At 41.1% G+C, this 17,347-nt stretch overlaps 1 protein-coding gene across 4 annotated transcripts in view; it reads left to right on the top strand.

Annotated features, from left to right (window-relative positions):
* The first annotated feature begins 6 nt into the window (after positions 1-6).
* KCNC1 (potassium voltage-gated channel subfamily C member 1) overlaps positions 7-17,347 on the top strand; it is a 123,347-nt gene continuing 106,006 nt past the window's right edge. The window contains exon 1 of one of the 4 annotated variants that reach the window (XM_064714894.1): positions 7-1,232. In XM_064714894.1, coding sequence (XP_064570964.1) covers positions 663-1,232 — 570 coding nt within the window. In that variant the 5' untranslated portion in view covers positions 7-662. The remainder of the gene's footprint in view (positions 1,233-17,347) is intronic. The other 3 variants (XM_064714891.1, XM_064714892.1, XM_064714893.1) reach the window with 3 other exon arrangements.

The raw sequence follows: 17,347 nt of genomic DNA, 5'->3' as shown, positions 1-17,347 counted from the left end.
GCGGCGGCGGGAGGAGCGGCGGGAGGAGCAGCGGCAGCGCCGCGGGTCCCGCCGCCCGCACCGGCAAGCGCTCGACCCGGGCCGGCCGGGCGCAGGGGCGGAGGCGGCGGGAGCGCGGCGCTGTCCCTTCAGCACCGGCGGCGCCCCCCGCCCGCAGCGCTGGGAGGGGCGAGGGCACAGCTCCGCGTTTCCCGCGGGGGCTGCAGCCAGCACCGGAGCCCCGCGCACCTGTGGGCAGCGCCGGTGCCGGGATTTTTCTTCCCACCCCCCCCACCTTTTCTTTTTTCCTTTTTTTTTTTTTTTTTTCCCTTGTGCTTTTGGCCACGTCCAACCAGGGAAAGGCCCTCCCCCTCCGGCACCGCAGCGCCCGCGCTCCCGGAGCATGGCCCCCCCTGCCCCTGCCCCTCCGCCGCGGCTGCAGCTGCCGCGGACCCCGAGCGTCTGACTCCAGACGGAGGCGGCGCAGCGTCGGGAGCCACCGCCACCGGCATCGCCTCGGAGCGGCCCCGGGGGAGCGGGGCTGGCCGGGGCCCCTCGCCCCCGCGGGCCCGGAGCGGGGCTCGGCTTAGGCACCGACTGCCGCCGAGCAGCCGTCCCCTGACGGGCTTGCTGCCTGCCGTGCTTGCTTGGATGAGTCTGCGACATGCCTAATAAGAGACGAGATGGGCCAGGGCGACGAGAGCGACCGCATTGTGATCAACGTGGGAGGGACTAGGCACCAGACTTACCGCAGCACCCTGCGCACCCTGCCCGGCACGCGGCTGGCCTGGATCGCTGAGCCCGATGCCCACAGCCACTTTGACTATGACCCCCGCACGGATGAGTTTTTCTTTGACCGGCACCCGGGCGTCTTCGCCCACATCCTGAATTACTACCGCACTGGCAAGCTGCACTGCCCCGCGGACGTGTGCGGGCCCCTGTATGAGGAGGAGCTGGCCTTCTGGGGCATCGATGAGACCGATGTGGAGCCCTGCTGTTGGATGACCTACCGGCAGCACCGCGACGCCGAAGAGGCTCTGGACAGCTTTGGTGGGGCTCCCCTGGATAGCAGTGCTGAGGACGGAGACATAGATGGCACCGGAGACTCTGGTGATGGTGAAGATGAGCTGGAGATGACAAAACGCCTAGCACTTAGTGACTCCCCAGATGGCAGGTCTGGGGGCTTCTGGAGACGGTGGCAGCCCCGCATCTGGGCACTCTTTGAGGATCCCTACTCCTCCAGATATGCAAGGGTAAGCAATGCAATCAGCACCCTCATCAAAACACTCAAACCTCGCTGCGGTCCCACTTCCTCCCAGCATCACCAGGGCTCTCTCCACTGTCAGAGCAGAGCAGCCATCCATGTGTGTGGCCATACAAAAATCACCACGTGGGGTCCATGGGGATGTAGCCCACACTCTCAAGCAGGCCCCAGGCATGGGGAACTAGTAGATACCAAGGCCCGAGCCTATGTACTCAGATGTGGGCCTCCAGAGACCCTTATTTTCTAATTTCTTATTTTCCTGGCCTGGGGCAGGGTCCCGGTCATAGGCCAGAGAGGTCTCCATTACACCAGGAAATTTCCCTCTATGCCTAGATTCTTACAGTCAGACATCCCCCAGTAAAGAGAGACACCTTGTCCAGCCCTCTTACAAGCTAATGGCTCTCTCCCCTTTACGAGATGGGGAAAGGATTATGGGAGCAAGCATTCCCAGTGGTACCAGGGGATTTGGAGAGTTTCAGCCTGCACTGGAAAGGGAGTCAGTGCCTCTTTTCTCATACATACCAAGTTAAATATTTATGAACATACTTCTCTGAAAATGGGTAATTCAGCTGCTCACTCTGTCTCTTTTTCCCTTGTGGGAAATGCAAAGTATTAATCAGAGGAAAGGGTTTCATTCATGTAGAAGGGACAGAGTGTTTGACAGGTTTCTTGCCTGCTACTGAAGGACAACTCCTCCCCTCCTGGTGCCTGCGGTTGTTTTGGAAAGGGAATGCACACTGGTGCAGCTCACACAAAGGTATGGATAAAAATGGTCTGTAACAGTCATCCAACTGCTTTAGGCACCTCCTCATGCTATGAGAATAATTACATTAATTGGGGGCTGATTCTGCTCCTGAAATCAAAAGTACTGAAAACATTTGCTTCAGGAACAGCAGCAGGATTAACTCCCAAGATAGTCAATTTGATAACTAGGGAAACAGATGGAGGATAGTGCCTTCATAAAGAAATTGGTTGGCATAGGCTCTACTCTTAAATGCACCTTTGTTAGAGCTTAATTTTTGCCAGACCTCAGTAAGGATGAGTGGTGCTTTGGTGGGGGAGGGTGATCAGTGTTCCTGAGAAGGATCAAAGAAGTGAGATCAGATTAGGGAGAAAATTGGATGGATGGAGGAAAGAGAAGTGGAAATGCAAGGAGCAGGGAGCTGGCTGTGTATGAATGGGTGGCTGAATAGCAGCTGCCGGAGACTTGGTCTGAGCAGAGATCTCCAGCAGGGAGACACCAGGTCTGCAAACTGAATGAATGGGGAAAGCTGGAGCAGATCCTGGAGTTATATCTTGGTGCATTTCTAAAGATTCTTGTTTATACACATTTGGAGACTTCCTCCCTGAACAAAGGAGTTCATATTTTAAATTAATTCCTTTAAACAGCATGGAGGATTAAAGAATAATAGAATATTTACCACAAGATGGAAAGATGATGCTGTTGTAGTGCAGCTTTCAAATTCCTGGTTTCTGCCAAGGGAACAAGGCTGGAGGGTATCCTTGAAAATGCTTGGTTTCCATTAATCAAGCCCAGTGTTAGCAGGCAATCTGAATGGCAGATCTCTCTGGTACCCAGGAATCTGTTGGTAAAACATACTTCAAGTGAAAGTAATTTGCTTGTTCAAGGTTTTGGGAAATGGTTCAAAATCCAAATGGATAATGTTGTCCCAATGAAAAGGATACAGAGCTTAAAACACCCTTTTTCTTGGAGGCATTATGATATTTTAGGAGAAGGACAAGAATTTATAACCAATATTAGCAGTCTTTGTGATGCACAGGCTGGAATTCTAGACGGATATAAATTCTCTGAGGGTATTTTCATTTAGCAATAGGTGTTTAATAAAATGTTTTGGCTTTGTTGGGTTTTTTTTTTTGAGTGGATGATGTACCATTTATTCACATTCACTTGTGCATACCTGTTAGAATCCAACTTCTGATTTACCTCTGACTTGTTCTTTCCTTAGAGGATTGTTAAGACTAGATAAATATGTGTACTCTGAATATTTCATGGGTTAAATATGATTCTTTAACTTGTATCTATGGAGACGTAGGCCACATGCATTAATATTTTGCATGAAGGAAGATGGCTTTCCTCATCAACACATGCACACACTGTCCATTAAGAAGACATTATAGGACACTTAACATTTCCTAATAAAAGCCATAAGTTATGGTTATGGATGTAAAAAGAGATGGGAGTTTGATTTATGCTCCTGTAACCTATCACAGACATTGAAAAAGACCTGAAGCTCACAATAGCTAATTTATAGTAAAATAATTGATAACATCATTAACAAGTGAATGGTATATTAAGGAAATTATTGGTAGAGTCAGGCAACAAATCCACTGTTACCCCACTTCTAATTGAGTCCGCTTCTTTTAGTTACAAACTGCAATTTCATTGTGCAAAAATCTAAATTCACAATGCCATTTTGTCAAAAAAAAAAAAACCCACAAAATTTTCTCTTCCTAAAGGGAACTGAGACCTGTACTAAGGGTAGTTATTACAGACCTCTGATGTTTACATATGGCACCAAAATGCATGTCAAAATAACATCTCAATGTAAGCATCAGTTTACATAACCATTATAGTGTTACACTTGGGCAAGTAAAAAGAATACAGTTTCTGAATATTAAGATTAAATGAAAATCTGCATATCTGTATAAAGCAAGATTCTCTGGACTGTATTGGTATCCTAGATCAGTGAATGTTTAGGAACTGTATATGAAAAGCTCAGCATTTACTCAAATCCAGCCATTCTTGGAGGATTTTGATGGACGCTGCTTGCAAATACAGGTACATTTGACTGTTTTGCTTCACCCCCACCTGACTCATACTAAATTACTTCTGATCTCCTTGTAGACAGCCAGGGAAGACTGGAAGTGCATTTGTATACGTCAGGCAAAATCAGCTAACTCTGCAAATTTTGTTTATTTCTTACTTTGATTAGGCAAAGCTCCTAGTCACTAATCATTTGTCTTTAGGTGCAACATAGTCAACAGTTGCTTGTTAAAACAATAGTGGCTGATTTTAATTAATTTCAAGTTTTTTCTGCTCTAATTTCTTAATAATGTAGTTCTTTCTAAAAAGAGGAAACACTTCAAAATTGCATAATCTTCTATATCTATAATAAGAAAAGACAGTTTGTTTCAAATGACAAACTGCCTTAGACATCTATCTTAGTAAGATAAACAGGTATTACACTTCTCCTTAACCTAAAGAACCCATGTTTGGATATCAGAGGCAAAATCTTGTGCCTTGAGATCTGAACAGAGTAACAAAAGATGATGGGAAAGATCCAGGGATCCAAAATCATCTGTCCAGACAGCTAAATATCACGGACCATACCTAAACTGATGTTTCTTTGAAGCTCATTAGAACTGTCCTTTTTGCATCATCAGACAACTTTGTAAATTAATTTATTCTAAGTAGGCAAAAAGGGGGAAATACAGCCAGCCAGAAAGCTGTGCTAAAGCAGCAGAGAGTTATACTGTGGTAGAGTTCCTGCCCTCAGTACTTACTAGACTTCATAGATCCCTCAGTACACAAATGTGTGAAAAATATTTTCTTGGCATCCTCTCCCCTTTATATTTATGTCTGGTCATGCTGTTCTTCCACTAGTAAAGCTCCCACTGACTTCCTGGCGAGTTTGGCCTGCAGGTATCTAACATATTTATTCCCCTTCCTCCTCCTCAGCAGGATAAGGTTGTGTTTGTGTTAATTCACATTCCTTGGGTTACTCAGTGTTTGAGAACAAGGAGCTTTTAGCTGAGATTGTGCCTACTGCTCACATTCAAATTGGACAGTTAAGCTTTTTTAATGAACTCTCAGGAAAGGTTTTGTAGTCCTTCCAAATAAACCTTTACTCTTTTTTAAATAAAAGCTGGTTGGGGTCCTATGGAAAGTCCTCAACAGCTTGACTTGCAATCCTGGCATATGCTGTACCACTTTGATCTGTAAGAGGAAAAGCAAAACTCTCACTCACCCTTCCCTCATGTTTCCCCTTCACATCCTGCAGAAGAATCTGCTTTCCTCAGTGGGTGACTTTTGAAGGACAAGTTTCTGACACTGAGAAGGAGACAGGAAAAAGGACAGTGGTAAAGAGATGAGAGAAAGGTATTCCCCAGGGATTTCTTCCAGCTTTCTTTTGTACATTCAGGAGCATTTCAACCTTGCTGTGTTCATTTAAACTGATTTTTCTCTATATAAAGTACAACCCATAGGTATGAAAAGGCTTATGGGATCCTAGTTCCTGAATAACCACACTGTCTTGAGGATTAGAGGCTGGGGTGATTCTGCTCTTTCCTTACCCTTGGCCAGCACGGCTTAGCTCAGGAATTGAGGCAGATCTCAGGGAGTGGGAACAGATACTCCTCATCCTGCACAAGGAGAGCTTATTCCATAGATGTGTGGTGCAGGACATGCTTGGCACAGGAGGACTCCACAGACAGTGGTCTGCAGCCTCCCACCAAGCAGGAACAGAGGGGATGAGAGCTGCCCTGCTCGCTTCCCTCTACCCTCCTCAGGGACAGCTTCCAAGGGGCCCTGTTGGAGCTGCTCTCCCACCCTGAGCCTTTCTGGAAGGTGTCTCCTGCAGAGCCATATCTAATCCTGCACTGAGGCTGGCTGCAGGAATTCTCACCATATACTGTGACAATTAACGAGACAGCCTAATTTTAACTGCACGCTGCATTACAGCTCTGGAAAAATGAGAATCTTTCCACATCAAATGAGGTTTCCCTTGCACTTGTAGTATAATAGAATTACAGACATCTATTAACTACCATTCTATCATTCATTATTAATATAGTTCCTAAAATTCCATTTTATTCCTATTTTCTCCCATCAAGGAACACGTTACTGCAAATCCTTACATAACCCACTAGTAAGCATGGTAGTCTTCTCTGCATCCTGACCAAAGAAACCTTTGCAATGCCAGCTAGAAAGTGTTCACTGCTCCAAGTCAAATATCCAATCCCCATCAAATTGGTGACGGTGGGAGCAGGTACACAAGAAACTCCTGGGAATTGTCCATCCAAATTCAGAAGTAATATGTTTTTAAACTACCACACACAATAAAAGAATTAAAAGTATCAGAACAGCCATGCAGAATCACAGCTTCACCAGTTTGAGCTGCTCACAAGCACACAGGAAGATATGATGTCTGCCCAGAAAATCTTACAATCTCTTTGAAGTCACGATCTCACAGGGAGATGAGAGAGATGATGTTACCCACCTGACAATTCCATGGCTGCCTAGTACAGACTTAGCAGTTGGGATTCAAGGACATTTTTTTAAAATCTATCTTCCTATTTCCAATTTTATTTGTATTATTCTAAAACCTTAAAAAAGAACAGCATCTGTTGCCATTTTAATTCAATTTTTTTGATCTCACTTAATTTTAATGTTTCTAGGTTACAAAATTTACTTCATTTAGCCCAGGCTGTGATTGTATGGATCATACCATCATATGCATACACATATATATGCCTTCCTATTGCTGCCACCTCCTACGATGCTGAGTGGGATTTCCATATGAGGAAGGACTTCAAAATTAAACCACCCCAAAATATTTCTGCAGAAGTAACCGTGGTGCCACTGAAATCAATGTGAATTTAGTGGCTGGTTTCAGAAAGATATTTGGTCCCTTCTCTCTTTAATCCATCCCTATGTACCTTCAGTTATTTTCTTTGCCCTTCTCCTGACATTTGCCATTTTGGTTTTGGTTAGGGCAAAAAAGGCAACAAAATACTAGTAATTCTCTGTTGGTCTATCATGAGACAAAGGAGAAAAAGATCTGTGGATCAATTATAATATTTCTATTTTAGAACTATTCACAGAACTGTGGTGTATTAGACTATACCTAGGAAAACTATTTTTCCATTTTGTTCTTCCCTTCTGCTGTGCGATCTAGCATGTAACAGTCTTATTTGTACAAATGCATAGTGTATATTTACAGTAGTACTTTAGTAAAGTCTATACATACTGCCTTTCTCTTAACATAAGGAGAGATGTTAGCAACAGAGGGCCCAGCCTTACTGTTATTGAAACTCAGCCAAAATTACCACCAACTTCAAGGATAGAAATGAATTTTCCTGCAGTATGGTTCAGAGTAAAAAATTAATTGCTGTGTGCTGCTTTTTTTAATAGACACGGTGCCTATTTCCATTCCAAAGCACTGAAGTGCAATAGATCTTAGCAATTTATTAGGAGCATACATATTCAAATACATGTGCTCATAATCTTTTAAAGACATGAGCATCTTTAGCACACTGCATCAAAACAGAGCTCTAATACTGACAAAGCTCATCATGATCTTATTGGCTTTTTCTACTGCAAAGGACTGTAGAATACATCCCCCTTTAAACCACATGACTTCAATTAATGTTCAACTAAATCATATCCAAGCGCTGTGTTTCGTAATAGAAAGGGCAAGCAGGGGTGTTCTGATTGAAAAATTGGGCCCTAACTGATAATCAAGTGCGTAATTCTTTCTCATGCAAATATAGATGGCAAAACTGAGTTTCCATTTTGTATAAGCTTGATTTTATGAGATTTGTGTGCATTCTTGGGGTATAAGACTGATAGAAAAGCCATTTTGAGATCTTTGCAATTGTCTTACAATTAGCTGCTCAGTTACTATATGCTGAATTTGATCTGAGGAAAGAACAGTTTAGAAGGCTGACTTGGCTTTCCCTGCTGAATATTGAATTACATAAATATGTGATTCACTCCAAATGGTACACAGAAGCGGTAGGATCGGATGAAATCAGAGAAATCTATGAATCCATGGAGAACCACCTCCTCCCCCTGGAATATAAACCAAATGCTGTCATTTCTAGAATAATTTTTACATCTCTCTCCTGTGCTCACTAAGTAACCAGATTTTGCTATCTTCACTCCTACTCCTGTAGTGATAGCTTACTCCAGGAATATCCCCATTTCCGTCAGGCTGAGAACAAGGTACCACCCAACACGGGTAAAGGTAAAAGGACCAGGCCCTAATTGATTTTAATTTCTTTCTGATAAGATTTATAAAATGTAACAGAGGCGCTAATAAATCATGCAATAAAAATTATGAATAAATCGTGGGCCAAGGCTTTTTGCAGTGATTTCTTATGATGTAAGACCCTTTAATGACAGTAAGTTAAAATTGCATTGTAATGGCCTTTTGTAAATGCAATAAATCTCAGATTTCAGTGCGCTGCAGACAGCCAGCAATGTGTGTGCTGCACATGAGCTACCAATACAAGCACACACTGCTGGCACACACTTATGTAATTATGTTGATACTTCAGGAGAAGCAGTAACTCTCAGCACTGCTAGATTGACTTTGAAAAATCTTGGGTCAGGACCACTGAGGTGTTATGACTACAAGAAATAGCTTAAAATGTCATACTGGCTTTTTCCTTGGAAACCTGGGAGAGAATGTCCCTTTTAAGAGGCAATAAAATGGATTATTTGCTTTTAAATAGCAAAGGCAAAACCTATTGCTACTGAGTCTTATAATTTTCAGAGGCAAATAAAAGTTAAGACATACATTTTCACCTGCACAGCCAAACCAAATTGATCTTCTCTTCCAAATGTTCTTGATCATCTATCCATTCACAAAAAAAATTAAAGGTACACAGAGATACATCAGCGGTTACTTAATAACTACTTGTTTCTGCAGCAGAGTTTCTCTTGCTGCCCACATTTGCACTCAAAAATCACATTCTTAAACACAAAACGATCTGGTCAGCTGGGGTTGCTTATCATTTAACATGCCTAAGAAAATTAGCTGCAGATTTCCCTTGAAAATTCATTCCAATATCCCTGCTCTATATATCAGCTTGGGCTTCTTGCAGTTTTCAATTGCACCAGATCAATTGACAGGTATAGATGGTGCAGGTCAGTTCTGTGATTTATCCAGTTATAAATTAAATTAAAACCTTCAGTCAGAATGTTTCAGGCTTGATAACAGACTTCAAAACAAAATGAAAAGGAAGAAATCTCTAAAGTGCTGAGCACCTACAACCTCCAGCAGAAGGGAGGTCACGTCCTAGAGCAGAAAAGGACACAGGCAGGAAGCGAACAGACCATTGCTAAAATCCCACCCCACTTTGTAGGACCACAGTCCCAACTACCACTGATTTTAGTGGGATCCAAACAGAGACCCATGCAGATCTATTTCAGGTAAAAATTTTCAGGACAAGGACAATTGTGTAATTGCCACAACATGCAATGCAAAAGGGCTTGCCTTCTCAGCAGCCTTTGATCTCTACTCTAAAAACACCACAACATGATCTCAGCCACATTGTGCTATTCCTGTTTCCTTTTTTAGCATGGATCTCCCCTTCTCATCTAGTGTGGAGTTCTGCAAGAAATCTAGTGACAGTACGTCTTAGCACTTCTCGGGAATGTGTCCCGCATAATGCAGAACTGATTTTAACTCAGGGTTTCTCAGTAAAGCACTTGTAAGGACAAACCAAGAGCAACCTGACTGTGCTCTCATAGCTCAACCAATACCCAGACAGAGGCAACTGCTGTGGGGTGATGGTTGGCTTTCAGGTTTCGGGGCAGTAGCAGATCAGCTTAGGTCAGAATTTTGCTCAAGTGATATTGAAATTTAGTGTTCTGTTGTTTAGTGTTCAGCTGATAGGAGTTCACTGTCTATCCTACCAAGAAGTCCCTGAGGTGCTAGGGATTTTATTAAAAGACCTAATGTAAATTTCAAAACTGTATAGATTACTTAAAATGTTAGTTATGTCTAAGCAGCAGGAAATCAATAGTGCAAAAGTGCATTCACTGGTCTAAAGAAAGCATCTTTTGGAGAACCTGCTCTAAGTAGAAACTAAGTAAAGAAGCTCAGTTTTCACTGTGTCAGTGCCATGGATTACAGGCAAATAAAAGTTTGAAATTGAAGTAAAAATTTTATAGTATCTTCAACTCCAAACTACAAATTTATCTTCATGTCCATATTACCATCAGCTGTAGGAATGTCTAAAACTGTGCATTTACTGTTCCCAAAGCATATCTTGGTTGGGACAGCAGGGTAAGCCTTGGCTCTTACAGGGTGATTTTTAACATTCATTCAGAACTTTCCCACATGTCCTGAGACAAGTACACAGACCTACACGGTGGAAACGTACAAGACAACAAAAAACAAAACCCTCAAAAAGTTCCCAAACCTGAGATTTGTACAAATGATTGCAAGCAACCGAATTAATGCAGTTTATAGAATGAGAATTTGTTAGAAGATCTGACCAAAGCCCCGCTTGCTTGCCTATGTTAGCACTGAAGGATCCTCTCAGGAGCAACATCTGCAGCATGCCAATAGTGCAAAGGCAGGTCACACGTATTTAGCTCAGCAAATGAACATTTGCAATGGGCCCAAGCACACACCACATTTTATTAGCTCAGTATGGCACATCATTTGGGTATGCTTCAGCCCCCCTCATTTTCTTTGAATTTTACTGTGTGTGAAATCATACAAGATGTTTAATCTTACTATGTTGATTTCAAAATAGAAAAACAAGATTTCTAAGGTTATTTGCTTTGCACTTTTTCCTCTCTCCCTTACTGTATGTTTATTTCAGGAGCTAGCACAATAGAGTTATAATTTCTGTGACACCTCTAAATGCTTGTACTATAAAAACAGCAAGTTGACAGCATCTAAGGGAAGGCTTTACACTATACTCACATGTAGTGTTTTCCAAATAAACCTGGACTGCAGCAGAAGATTCCCCAAGGCTGTGATCCTTCCAAAGGTGCAGTGTGTGCCAGTGCACAGACAGCAGGGCTTCTCCATCGCCACCTTCTCCATCCCTCCTGCACCCAGGAAATCTAGCAGTCACTTCCTACATCTTCACTTCTGAGGGCAGACTCATGGAAGGGTACCACCATGTGAGTTCAAGCTTAGAATTCCCAAAACACTAACCATGAATTTGTAATTTTTTTTAATGCATATTAAAATTTCCCAGTACCTACAGCGTTGTTTCTGCTTGTGCCCAAAACTGCCTTAGCACTGTTGGCAACTACCTTATATCAAAGCCTGGTTGATGCCCATAATTTTCCTTCACTAATAGGAAAATCCTTTAAATGAACTTGCCAAATACATTGTGAATATACACTGTTGTAAAAAATATACTTAAACAAAAACATGAGATATTTGTGGTACGACACAGTTCCCTCGACGCAATAAACTAGTGGCTACTGTATTTTGCTTAGAATGTGAAATTTCAAATTTAATATTTTCCTCTCACTGCACAATTTCCATCCATCTCTGCTTGGGAGTCCTCCCCACTTCACAAAGCTGCATAATCCAGGCAGTTAGTGAAGTTAATCCAATTTGCACAGCATGAGGATTTCACAAACCATTATACTGGGAAGATGGCAAAGTAGCATTTCCCAATGATGTGGAAGAGGCCGTTCCTCTGTGGTAATTCTGGGCTACTGAATTTAGCAAGATCAATAGCACAAACCAGATATACATAGTGGCATTATCAGAGATAGTTTAATGCTGGCATATGACAAGACTGGTCCTTTTATTTTCACTCACTTTTTGGAAGCCAGGTCCTGGTAGGAAATAACCATATGTTGTCCTCATGCATTGGACTTCAGGATGAGCCATGCATTATGATTTTGGGATCTCTGTGCAACCCTATGGAGAAAGAATGTGCAAAATGCACAGAAAAGTAGGAGGTGATATGAGAGTAGATGGTATGCAAAATTAGAGAGGACTTTTTCACCCCAGAGCCTGAGCAATTCTGCCATGCTGCAAAGCGAGCTCCAAAGTCAGTGTGAGGACACATCACATGATTTGTTTTGAAAAGATCTACGTTTCCCAGGGCTATCAATCTGTCACCTTTCACTCATGCCATGGAAATAAAAGCATTTTTAAAATCTCTGAAGGCTGCCTTTTCATTAATATTTTAACATAAGCATTCTTTTAATTTAAATGGAGATTGATCACTTATATTTTATTACTTCTTAATAAAAAACCATGATCATCATTAAAGGAAAGTGACCTCAATGAAATTATTGCCAGGAAAAATCTGACTTGGAAAAGCACTAAAACAAGTCTTTGCTAGATCCGAGCCTTTTACAGCATGTATGTTTAGTTCTGGTTTTAACAACCAACACACAAGTGATCAATGGGCATTCTAGCTATTACATTCACTGCTTTCATGATACACTTAAAACTAGTCCAAAATCTTACTGGAAACTGTAAAGGGTACGCTGTTAAATATCCCTCTCTGATGTAACTCACCCTATATAGGAAGACTTGCCAGGGACGCTAATGAAGCGAAGATGGTTTTGCAGTTTTACCATCTGTTATCAAACATACTCCTGCTATAACAGAAACACAATTGTATTAGAACTCAGAAGTGACAAAAATTGAAATAAAAATTTTCTTTCATTGTTTAAATAGTTTTGCTGCATAGTACAAAGAACAAAATGTTTGGACGATTAATAAAACATCTCAGGGCTGCTTAAATTAAGAAACAAGATGCAGCAAAAGAATAGTGATGAAGTTGAACATAACCACAACACAAAAGAGATATAAATAAGAAACCATGTTATTCCACAGCCTTCAGGTTTAGACTTTAATTCAGGACAACATACCCTCTTTTTATATTCTACAGGAAAAAAAAAAAAAAGTAAAAAAAAAAACCCATTTGAAATGTGAATGTCACTGAAAAATTTTTAAATGCTCCATCTACACTAGCTTTGTGATGATTGTAAAGTGCTTAAGAACAGCATGCCCCTAACCCTCTTGCCATCCTAAGTAAGGACCTCCGGGGTAAAAACTCTAAAGAACACTACAGTTTAACTTCACTTATGTGCACTGGACTAAAAATGAACACTTAATATTTATGTGAATCATTGTCAGTGTCAAGTGAGATGAAGCTTATAAAAATAGATCCAAATCAGGGAATGAGTTCTAAGACTCAGTGGGTAAATGCCTTTTTACGTACGGTATTATTTATAGATATTTTTTAATCTGTTCTGTCATCTTGTCTCTTAAATTATTAGAAAGTAAGAAAGAAGGAACTATAGCAAATGTAGATGAAAGAGAAATATTACTGGGAGCTGTGGCAGAATATGAGCAAAAGCCAGGAAGTTTAAAGCTGTGCCCCTAAGCCCCTTGCTTTCTGTATGAAAACAGTTCCAGCCTATTTTGCAATTAAAGATGCACTTTTTAAAACTAACTATGCTGTTGAAATAGGAGGAATGGTATTTTCCAGACTCTCAGTCATCCCTAAGACTTGCTACCACATCTAAAAACAAGTTAATCTCAAGCCTGTTTCAGGCATTGGGCTGAGTCCTGTCTCCATGGTCTCATGAAGCCTTTGACATTCTACATTAATCAAAGTCCCCTCTAGATATAAATGTTGAGCTCACCACAGCCACAACAGAAATTCCAGCATTGGATCCCAGTTTTTGTAGCTCTCTTAGAAGTCAGTGACGAGTGCAGATGGTCCTTAAGTTGATCTCCAAAGATTCTAAGCACTAAAAAACTTAAAATGTTGTTGTGGTAGCTTCGTACATCTATTTATCACATCTGATAAGGAGACTGCTGGTACTAATGCTACCCTGCATCAACAAGGTTCTGTGAGTCTCAACAATTAATAAAAAAACTTTTAAAAACTGTAACAAAAAGGACAATAATAATGAAATTATTATTAGAATTTGAAGCAAGTATTCAATATTGAAGGGCAAAATACTCCAGGCAATTAGGATGCAGGCCACCTTGTAAGAAAATTCAGAGGAATGGGGAACATCCACAAGGCTTCTGCTGGGCTCTTGCAAACAGGGGAATGTTACACTTCACACGTAGGAATCTGGGGAGGTCATACTTACTTTCCTTCTGCTAGCAGGTGGAAAACTTTCCTTTGAAGCAATTGGAGCCATGTCTTCCTTTATACAGACATATTACACAACCTCTATCTGATGGGAAATAAAGCTGGGTAAAGCAGGCAGCTGCTCTCTTCCCTCGGTCTACGTGGTTATAGAATCCTGCACAGGGAGAGTGTGTATCCATAGGCTTTTGCTTTTACCATTCAGGTATCATTTTTGTAAGCACCAAGGTGAAGTGGTTTTTGTATTCTCTTCATCCAGGTAGGATTTCAAGTCAGCTGCATGTCTGCTGAGAACAACACACAGAGCTGCTCATTGATTTGAAGGCATTTCTTGCAAATATAAGCTTTTCTTGCTCTTGACTTCAATAGCAAGATCTAATTTAGACCAGTGAGAAATTGCATCTAATATTTTTGTTCTAAATCTATTTTAGAAGTGAGATGTATGTGTTTACAATTAAATCTCAATTACTGTAAATTTAAGCAGAGGTTTCAGATGTGAATATTAGGAATAATTGGGGTATTTTTACTTCCACAAGGATATCTGAGGATATTGTTCATCACAGTAGTCAACCAGGTTTTATTTAGCAGTATCAGTCTAACAGATGCAATTTCCACTTATGATAACTGTGGGCACATAATTAATTTTAGTAACTGCAAAACTTATAGTAGAAATACTTTTATGTGACATCCCTTGCTCCTCACTTTGACAATTGCAGAAAATAAAAAGTAAAAAGAGAGATTTCTGCTATGAGCTTGTACAACTGTCCAACTGCTTGTACAGCTTGCACAGCAGTTTATTCTAAAGTGCTGTAATGTACACAGATGGCAAAAGGCTCACAAATACATCCAGAAATTATGTGTGAAAACTACATTCACAAGTCTTGCTCTGTGTTTGAGAGACCAGAAACTGTATTTTGACAGGAATATCAATAAGGACTTGGATTCAAATGAAAAAAAAATGTTTTCCATTTAGTCCTTACACTGTATAGGGTACTAGCCGTAATCAAGAAGAATTTCAGGATGGCATTAAACTCTCAAGCTGCATAATTCCCAATAACACTCAGTGGAGTCCTGCTATTAAAATGCCCACAGGCCACAAAAATGCTTTTAAGCCAACTCAGTTGCCTAAATTACAAATACTAGTTAACAAAATTCACCACAGGCTCGCAGCTTAGGGTGGAATATATTCTTTTTTAAATACATCTGCCTTCATTAAAATCCTTAGTGGTCACTCATGGTTTTCAATCTCTCATTATGCTGAAGCAGAGACTTTTTTTCTTTTTAAACACACAGAAAGACATGAGGCTTAAGTAAAGTCACCATGCTTGCCACCAGCTCCTCTAGCATTTATTGCACACAGTTATTCTCCTTTCCAATTCAGCTGCTCGTGAGAGTTGCAAGGAAGGGAAACCATTCATGACTTGATCTTTTTGGTGGTTTACATTTTTGAAAATTTTGTAGATGATATTTAGGATGCCTTCTCACAATACACAGACATTTTGGCTAAGAAAGAATATTGTATGTACCCCAGTTTCAGATCTAGGGCTGGACAAATAAATATAGATACATTTTGGCAACAAAATTTTTTTTTCTCCAATTTCTCCCCCTCCTCTCAAATAACACTTTTTCAAAGCTTTATCCTTTCCCCATTAGGAAAAATCCCAGTTTCTCTTCTCTCCCCAATATTAATTTCTTTTTCTCCCTCACACTGACTTAATAAAAAAGTGGAAAAAAAATGGTAGTCAGAAAGAAAAAAAAAAAAAAGAACAAAGCAGCAAAATTTAAGAGGGAATACCAGGAGATAAAAAGGAAATGACTTTCTGCACAATATTTTGCTAAAAACTGTAGGTAAGAAAAAAACCTTGTTTGTTTGAAATCTGAAGGACAAACATGACAAACCTTGTTGAATGTTTTCAAGGAAAAAAGGATCTTTTTTTTTCCAGATTGCTTTTCATAATTTCCATTGAGTTACTTACAAATACACATCCACCTTATTGCAGTCTATCTTGTTGAGGCGAGGGTTTTTTGTTTGGTTTGTTCAAAATTAGTTGGGAATATAAACAGCTTTCCTTGTAGGTCAGAAAAAAAAAAATCTTCAAATGATTCTCAACCTGGCACTGTGGTTTTTTAGCTTTTCTGGACACAAAAATACTCCCTCTTTTAGAAGCATCAATATGTTCTTGTCCTTCTGATAGTTCCTCTTACACCCAGAGTCTGTAGCACCAATTCTGGGTTTTAAACAGCATTTTAATCACTGTTGAATAGCTGCTCTCCTGCTCACAGAGCATGGGATGCTATGCAGTGGAGGAACTGCAGTCACCATCAGACGTGAGAAGGACATTCCTGAAGTGGAACTGCAGAAAATAGTGGTTGCAATGTAAGCAGTGAGAAGGAGAATGCCTGGAGGAGGATATATCTCCCAGAAATAGGAAATGGAAGGAGTCTTCGGAGCTAGAAAAGAAAATCACTGTAGGGAGAGGGAAGTCTCATCCCTCAAGGTTCACTGGATATTGAGGGACAAATAGAGTTAGGACCCTGGAAAAGGAACACAGGATGACAAATCAGCAGCTTGCTAGGAGAGAGAGACAGTCAGGAGTTTGAAATCTCAGACTGTGGCCACTTAGAGGAATTCCTTTTTCAGCAAGGTGACAACCTATTCAGAATAGTTCAAGTGAATTAGCAATATGCAGTACCTTCTGCATGTGCTGCAAGCAAAGAAACAGCCCTCATGAGAGCCCAGGAAGAAGGGGGTTTGCAGTAAGATTTTTGAGGTCAAAAGAGAAGCTTTTGCTGTTTCAAGTTTGCCAAATAATAAAAAAAGGATTAGGTTCCACGTGAAAAGCTTTGTGTATTGTGACCAGTGCTAATTCTGGAGAAGCCTTTGCTGTAAGGACACGTGAGGACTTTGGACAGCCTGTTCTGATGCACTCATTTTCTTCTGTGAAGGTGAGACACCTTGATGGCTGGCACAAGAACTGAAGAACTGGGCAGGACAAAAAAAAAGAGAGAAAGAGGCCAACTTCATTTCCTTAAGAGCTCTAGAGTGGATGTTTCAGCATTCCAACCTAGCCAAACTACCTTCTCCACTCCGGAGTCCTGCACAAGCATTATGTCCTTCACCACACTCACAGTCTCTTTTCAGCTGAAAAATGGGATTTCAGCAGAAAACAACTGGCTTGAATACATAGGGCACTTGTGGAAGTGAGAGCACACCACAGGCACTTGCTATATCAGACTAAAAGATGCTGTGCTGGT

The sequence above is a fragment of the Zonotrichia leucophrys genome, chromosome 5 (assembly GCF_028769735.1).
Source record: "Zonotrichia leucophrys gambelii isolate GWCS_2022_RI chromosome 5, RI_Zleu_2.0, whole genome shotgun sequence".
Classification (NCBI taxonomy): Eukaryota; Metazoa; Chordata; class Aves; order Passeriformes; family Passerellidae; genus Zonotrichia; species Zonotrichia leucophrys.
The sequence above is the reverse complement of the archived record's forward strand: the minus strand, read 5'-3'. Positions and strand labels throughout refer to the sequence as shown.